Source organism: Lipotes vexillifer, unplaced genomic scaffold, assembly GCF_000442215.2.
Source record: "Lipotes vexillifer unplaced genomic scaffold, Lipotes_vexillifer_v1.1 scaffold802, whole genome shotgun sequence".
NCBI classification, from domain to species: domain Eukaryota; kingdom Metazoa; phylum Chordata; class Mammalia; order Artiodactyla; family Lipotidae; genus Lipotes; species Lipotes vexillifer.
The window spans coordinates 1,557,760-1,565,852 of NW_006790237.1; the positions used below are offsets into that span (position 1 = coordinate 1,557,760).

Below are 8,093 nucleotides of genomic sequence, written 5' to 3' on the forward strand. Positions count from 1 at the left end.
TTTCCCTGCTTCCTCCACCTTTAGGGCTGAGCTGAAATAGCACCTCTTCTGAGACGCCTTCTGGCCCTAGACCCCTCCCCTCAGTCACTTCTTATGACTTTAGACCAGGGCTTCTCAACCCTGGCTCTGTTGACATTTGGGGCTGGATGATTCTTTGGAGTGGGGGGTCGTCCTGTGCATCATAGGATATTAAGCAGCATCCCTGGGCTTTACCACTAAAACTTGTAGGACAACCCTCCCAGGTTGTGACAACCAAAAATGTCTCCAGACTTTGCCAGTTGTCAAGTCTTCGTTTTTAGTTTATGGGGGGGCGGGTGTTGTTTTTTTGTTTGTTGGTTGGTTTTGCTGTGCTGCATGGCTTGCGGGGATCTCGGTTCCCAGACCAGGGATTGAACCCAGGCCACGGCAGTGAAAGCCCAGAGTCCTAATCACTAGGGACTCCCCTAGCTTATGTGCTTTTATCCCCCACTCAAGCGGATGCTCCATGAGGGCAGGAACCTTGCAAATTCCCACTGCCCTCAGTGTCTGACACTTAGTAGGTGGTCAGTGTGCATTTGTTGAAGGGTTGTGTCAAGCCCAGGGTGAGTGCAGGAGGAGATGGTGGGGACTCAGCTGTGCTCTCTGCCCTCAAGTTGGGCAGATGACCCACCAATGGGCCACCAGTCACCATAACTACGATTCTGTGGCCTGTTTTCTATTAGAGGCTGAGCCTGGGGTCCAGGATCTCACTCTCATGTCTTTGAATTTCACACACTCAGCACAAGGCAGCACACGGTAGGGACTCAAATTGAAGTTTGTTGAATGAATCACATTCTGTTCAGTTGGAGTTTGTTGTCTCCATTTTACAGGTGAGGACACAGGCTCAGAGAGGGGTAGCTGCTTTCCCAGGGTCACACAGCAAATGAGAGGTTGAGTTAGGGTTAGGTATTAGAATCCAGGAGGGTCACATGTCAAAATCTAAGCTTTTCCTTAGCCCTTGGGAAGGATTTTGAAAAGAGGGTGGCCAGTGTCTCTCTGGAGAAATCCTCGCAGGTGACATGTCCCCCTCTGTCCCCTACAGATCGTGAGGATCAATCCATTCTCTGCACGTGAGTAATCCTGAAGGACTTCCTGGAGGAAGTGGGGTCCCGGCTAGGAGTGGCTCTGCTTGGAATGGGAACATTGCTGACCCTTTTTGTTTCCCTTTGTGCCCCCCCTTAGCGGGGAGTCTGGGGCTGGGAAGACAGAAAACACCAAGAAAGTCATCCAGTACCTCGCCCACGTGGCATCATCGCCAAAGGGCAGGAAGGAGCCGGGTGTCCCGGTAAGTGACCTGCCTTGGGACGTACTGTGGACCCTGCCACCAGCAAGGCCCCCTCCATCTCAGGTTCTGCTTCCCCCCATAACTAACTCCCTGCCTCCCTCATGGAGGGACACAGTTGTGGGCCTTCTCCTGGCTGCCCATGCCCCCTGCGTCCCTACTGTGTGCCTGATATAGTGCTGGGAGCAGAGGCAGGGTAGACACAAAAATGTGAAGGCCAGTCCTTGGCCTCATTGGCCCTTGGAACAGCACCTGGCACACAGTAGGTGCTTACATTCCAGAGCATCCACTGTGTGTCAGGCCTGTTTAGGTTCCGGCAATGCCCAGGTTTTCTCTGTAAGTGAGCATTTATATAGTGCTAGTCCCTTTGCTTCTATTACTGTAACACGCCAGTGAGGTGGGTATGGTCTTCCTGCGTTAAAGACGGGAAACCAGAGTCACAGCTGGGGTGAATTGGTTGTCCGAGGCCACACACCCAGGAAGCACCAGCCTGGATTCAAACCCTAGGTGCTGTGGGTAACCCTCCCCCCCGATGCCACCCCACTCCACATGGCCAGTTTCCCCAGCGCCTCGTCTCTCCGCCTCACCCCACCCACCACCTGAGACCACCAGTTCACCTGTGTGTCTGTCCACGTTCCATGTGCTGTGCCCTGGTCCGTGTCCCGGTCCGTGTCTCGTGTCCTGTGACTTCCTCAGGCCTCCACCAGCACCGTGTCTTATGTGAGTAGTGGGGAATCACCTCGAGTCCTGTCACCCCTCATACCACCTGGGTCACCCCAAACCACAGTCTTCCTGGCAGACAGGGCCCCCTCAGGCACTGATGGTCACCCCTGCCAGGAAGCCACATTGCCACTTATGACAGTCCTGCTGTGTGCATGCCCAGCCCCACACTGTCATTTCACACAACCCTACTGTGTGCACACAGGCCCCCCCCACCCCACTGTTGCTTATGGCAGCCCTACTGCATGCACACACCTAGGGCCCATGCTGCCATTTAGTGTGGTCGTACCGCACATGTGCAGACCCCAACCACACAGCCGTTTCTGTTAGCCCTACTGTGTCTATGCAGACTGGGCACAGATCCCAATGTGAAACAACCCAGAGGCCCAAACTACCATTTATTGTTGATCTGCTAACAGAGCCCACAGACACCACGAGTTCACACAACCCACAGACCCACACTGACAGTTATGGTAGGCATAATGTGTACTCCCAGCTCAGGCTAGTGTCTCAGGGCTCACAGGGCATTTGAAGAAATAGTTGGTGTCGTTGAGAGCCTGGCTAGGAAAGAGGGGAAGGGGATTGCTGTTGACTGAGCACCTACTATGTTCCTGGCTCTGACACCGAGGTGGCTGTAGGGAAGTTCAGAATAAGATCCCTACCCATGGGTGTGGGGGAGGGATAAACTGAGAGTAGAGGATGAAAAGATGCACATTACCATGTATAAATAGATAAACAACAAGGATTTACTGTATAGAACAGGGAACTATATTTAATATCTTGTAATGAACTATAATGGATAAGAATCGGAAAAAGAAGAATATAGGTATATATATGTATAACCATATCATTCTGCTGCACACCTGAAACTAACACAATATTATAAATCAAGCACACTTCAATTTTAAAAAAAGGTTCCTGTCTTAGAGAAATAAATAAATAAAAAATCCCTACCCATGGATCAGCCTGACTGGGGGAGGAAACTACCAAACTGCCAAACAGTTTGAAGCACTTTACATAGATGCTATAGATTTTTCTTGAATTCTACAAGTGATACATGAGGACATATTCACTGTAACAACAACAGTCAGATAAAGTGAAATTCCTCTTTCCTTCTCTCAGTCCTCCTTCTTTGGAGTGTCTTATGCTGTTGACAGTTTGGTGTGTATCCTTGCAGGCCTTTCTCTAAATGTTTACAGATGTGTTTATCCTTATAGAAATAGGAGTCCTGTTTTGTGGTGTGCTTTTCCCTCAATTTTTTTTTTATTAATGGGATCACACTGTAGGTATTTTCCTGCAACTTGCTTTTTGTTTTGTTTTGTTTCCACTAACAATGTATCCTGGAGATGTTTCCTCGTTCCCTTCACAGTAGACTGAAGGGCAAGACCCAGATGCGGGAAAGAGGGCCCACACCCGGACACACAAAGGCCCCCCCCACACAGACACTCAGCCGGCTGTGACACAGACCCACCCCCCTTACAGCTGGGCCAACCCCCCTCCCCCCACTGACGGGTCATCCCTCGCGGCCCTGCAGGGTGAGCTGGAGCGGCAGCTTCTTCAGGCTAACCCCATCCTGGAGGCCTTTGGCAACGCCAAGACAGTGAAGAATGACAACTCCTCCCGATTCGTGAGTGCTGGGGGAGGGCGGTGCCTGGGCCTGAGTCAGCGAAACAGGAGCTGGGAGTTTAGGAGGCTGGTGGAGGGGGCGCAGGATGTATGGGTCTGTTGAAGGAGGAGGGGCCTAGGGGCCATGGCTCCTAGGTCTGAGGGATGGAGCTGGGGACCTGGGTCCCCTCCCGAAGAAAGAAGTCAAAGGGGCCTGGACCTTGAATTCCCCTGGGAACTGCCCCCCCCCCGAACTGGAACCTCACGATTGGAGTGGGGTTCAGTGGAGGGAGAAAGCAAGAGGCAGCCCTGGCTCTGGGAGGGGTGAGTGTGGGTTGGCGGTGCTCTCTAGGCCCACGGGATCCTTGGCTAAGTCCCTCCACCCGCTTCCCTCGCAGGGCAAATTCATCCGCATCAACTTCGACGTTGCCGGGTACATCGTGGGCGCCAACATCGAGACTTGTATCCTCTCACCGCCCGGAGGGGTGCCTGGTGGGGGGACGAGGGGTGGCAGCCAAGGAGGGTGGCTCTTGGGATCTCACCGCTTATGGAAAACAGGCGTCCACACTCGCCGGGAAACCTGGCTCCCCGCAGCTCAGAAACTGTGCCTCTGCAGAAAGGGAAGGATCCTAGAACCTCAGGAAGGGGCAGAGGCAGCATCTCCACATGAAGGGAGGAGGGCAGGGCCTCCCAGAGCTTTTAGGAGAAGGCCAGCCCAGCCTCATATGGGGCGGAGGGTCGGCTATGACTTAACCATAGAGAAAGGTCGGGAGCGCAGGCAGCTAAAGCGTAAGGCGTGTGGGGCTAAATGGGGGGGTGGGGGACAAGCAGCGCCAGCTTCCAGAGGCCTTGCCCCATGGAGTCACACGGGACGTGCTTAATTCACAGGTATGCCAGCACGTGTGAAATGTTTTCTACCAGGCATGCTCATCAGAGACTCCGTGCCCAGGGTTTTTACTGGGGGCTGATCACATAGGCACCCTCTCCCTGGCACGTACCCAAATTCCAGAGTCCCCGAAGGAAAGCGGGTGTTCAGGAGAAACCATCTTGTATTGCACAAACAGTTTAGGTGCAGGGAGCCCCTCCTATCAGCCAAGGAAGGCTGGGAACCCTCCCGAAATCCAGATTCCCAGACACCAGCCAGAGGCGGGCCTTGCAAGCCGGCTGACTCAGGCCAGCTGTGTCAAACCTTTCCCACACATGCTCGGTAGGAATTTAAAAGATAAAACCCAGAAGCTCCAGGAGTGCAGAGCATAAGAGAATGAGCGAAGAAATCACACCCACCCGCGTTCGAATCCCAGCTCTGACACTTTGAGGCTCTTGAGCACGTGATTTGACCTCTCTGGTCTTCAGTTTCCCCCTCTGTAGAAGGGGACGGATCGGTGAACCTACTCTGGAAGGGTCTGAAGTGAGGCAGTTTCTTCGCATGGTCCCTGCCACATCGTAAGCACTCAAGCATGAGCTCTCTGGGAATTCCCTGGCAGTCCAGTGGTTAGGACCCGGTGCTTTCACTGCCGAGGGCCTGGGTTCAGTCCCTGCCTGGTCGGGGAACTAAGATCCCACAAGGCGAGTGGCACAGTCAAAAAAACAAAAAACAAAAAAAACAATGAGCTATCATTCTTAAATTAAATTAGCAGTGTCCTTATAATGTTAATATTGTTAATAATTCTTCATTGCAATGTGGTTGATATAACAAATCATACCCCCATCCACGCGGTATCTAAGCTCGCTGCCCACCCCACCCCCCGGTAATCTGGGGGAGGGTTGAGAAGGAGTGTGTTGGTGAAGGGTTTTTCCTAAGAGGGCTTAGGGAGTGAGGAGACAGGGATCTCGCTGTCTAGCAGCTGCGCCCCGTGGACTCTGCTGCCACCTGGTAACTTCCTTGGGCTCAAGGCCTCATGTCCCCTGCTGCCACCAGCTTCTGATCCCCACAGTTCCTGCGGTCCGTCACCCCTCTGCATCACGGTTCCTGCTCACACAACTTCTCAGAGCTCACGGCTCTCCCCGCCCCATCCATCCTGCCATCCCAGGCCTCCACGGACCCCGGAGTCTTCTCTGCCTTCTTCCAAATGCTAACTTTTTCCCATCCACACTCCCCGTCCAGTTGGGGCTGCCCCCACCAGGCACGGCTCTCCTGCATGGCTGTCTCTGCCTCGGGGCCAATGACCAGCCTGTGGTCATTGGTGCTCGTGGGGCAGGTGCCACCCCCAGGGTCAAACAGATGGATCCCGGGCTTGGCCTGACGCCTCACACCAGCATCAGCATGTCCAACTTTCTTGAGGGTTTACTGCGTGCCTGGCAGTGTCTTGAGAGCTCTCCATATGTTAACTCAATTTCTCGTCTCTGTAACCCTGTGAGGCAGATGCTGTTATCATCCCATTTCACAGAAGAGGAAAATGAGGCTCGGGGCTGTCATCACCCAGGGTCTCACAGGTCGTGCATGCTCCCTTCACCCCACCTTGCCCTGTGGGACCTCTTCCCATGGGTCCTCCCTGTCTCACCCAAGCAGGTTAGCGCCCCAGGGTTTTGGGTCAATGGTTCGCAGTCCATCTTGGGCGAGGCTCCCCAAGGCAGGTCCTGCATTATGACAGCTGTGCAAAATATGTGCTCGGTGGTCCATGAGTGTAGGACACAGACGGCTACACCAATTATCAGATGTTTTATTTTCCTTTAAGGCATCTCACCAATTTTCAGTGTGTAAACGTGCCATGTGGCTTTCCAAGAGGGAGAAGCTGAGACCCCCAGTAGTCATACGGGGAAACTGAGGCTGGGAGGGTCATGACAGCAGTCGTTATCCTTGGTAACGAAAAACCAGGCACAGCTCCAGCGTTTGACACACAATAACTCATTTACCCTGACAGCACCTCATAGACTCATGGACGGGTGTTAGTATCGGGCCCCTTGCACAGATGAGGAAACTAAGGCTTGAGGCTTAAGTGACACATGTCCAAAGCCATTGGTCCAGTTAGCGACCAGGTCGCCGGCCAAGGCTATGAGTGACTCCACTGTTCCACGGGATAGCAGGGGGGTCCCCTCCATGTGGCACCTTGACTCACCCCCCACCCAGACCTGCTGGAGAAGTCGAGGGCCGTCCGCCAGGCCAAGGACGAATGCAGCTTCCACATCTTCTACCAGCTGCTGGGAGGCTCCGGGGAGCAGCTCAAGGGTTAGTGTCCAATGGCTCCCCACCCCTCCCCGGGGTCTGGGTGGTAGCCGCGTGTGGACCCCCTGGGGCGGAGGACATGGGAGGCACTAACCTTTGTCAAGCACCTGCTTTGTGTCAGGCTCCTGCTGGGTGGTGGATTCTCTCGCCTCCCGGATCCCTCCGCCCCTGGTTTCTGCTGCCTCTCGACTCCTGCCACCCCCAGACTCTGCTGCCCTCTGGTTCCTGCTGTCTCCCGGGTCTTGCTCATGCCAGCTACGTGGCCACGTGTCTCCTGCCCACACTCACTTCTCTCCTGAAACTCCGGGGCTCTGCTTACTCCAGCGGGTGCTGTAACAACTCCAGCTTTGCCATCTCGTGGTTCCCGAAGATCATGATTTGCGTGGCTTGTAGGCTCCTGCTGCCTCATGGCTCCTGCCTGAGACTCCTTCTGTCTCCTGCTCTGCGCTCCGCCAGCCCTCTGGCTGTGGAAACGCCCCAAGGCTGTCTTGTCTACAGTGGCCCCGCTGCCCTGTGGCTCCCTGTCATTCTGGCTTCTTCCACCCCGTAGCTTGGGCCGCCTCCTGGCCCCTCCGCACCCAGCCTCCTGCTTACGGTGGCTTCCGAACCCTGTGCCATCGACCCCTCCTGTCCCATGGCTTCTGCTAACTCAGGCACCCGCAGCCCTGTTGCTTCTGCCAATGGGCGGCTCCTGCCTTCTCTGGGCAACTCTGCGACTTGAGGATCATTATGGAAGGAGGAAAGAGGAAAGGTCTAATACGTGCTAAGTACCCACTTCACGCCCGGCCCTTCCCACCAAACCCTTGAAGAATGGATCCCCACTCGTTTGACAGAAGAGGAGGCTGAGGTTCCTAGTGGGGAAGTGATGCTCTTCCTGGGGTGGCTATTGAGGAAGCCGGGACTTGAGTCTGACTCTACAGCTCATTCTTGACCTTGGCCTCCCCCCGTTATTCCTACAGCCGACCTCCTCCTGGAGCCGTTCTCCCACTACCGCTTCCTGACCAACGGGCCATCATCCTCTCCGGGCCAGGAGCGCGAGCTCTTCCAGGAGACACTGGAGTCCCTGCGGGTCCTGGGATTCACCCACGAGGAAATCACCTGTGAGTGAGCCATGAGCCCAGAGCCCCCCATGAAGGATGGGGGTGGACACCTGGCCATTCATTGCTTGGTTTGAAAACTAAAACAGGGAACGGAGGAAGGAGGAAGCTTTAAGTAGGGGATCGGGAAGGACACACTGAGACAGTGATGTTTGCGCAAAGGCCTCGAGAGCCAAAGGTGTGAGCATTGGTGCTATCTGGGAAGAGC

General features: G+C 54.6%; 1 protein-coding gene across 1 annotated transcript in view; it reads left to right on the top strand.

Moving 5' to 3' along the window:
* Positions 1-8,093, top strand: part of MYH14 (myosin heavy chain 14) — an 87,740-nt gene that overhangs the window by 7,276 nt on the left and 72,371 nt on the right. Inside the window, exons 3-8 of the mRNA XM_007463432.1 lie at positions 1,061-1,088; positions 1,201-1,324; positions 3,555-3,647; positions 4,024-4,087; positions 6,693-6,791; positions 7,748-7,888. Of these exons, the coding sequence (XP_007463494.1) occupies positions 1,061-1,088; positions 1,201-1,324; positions 3,555-3,647; positions 4,024-4,087; positions 6,693-6,791; positions 7,748-7,888 (549 nt within the window). The remainder of the gene's footprint in view (positions 1-1,060; positions 1,089-1,200; positions 1,325-3,554; positions 3,648-4,023; positions 4,088-6,692; positions 6,792-7,747; positions 7,889-8,093) is intronic.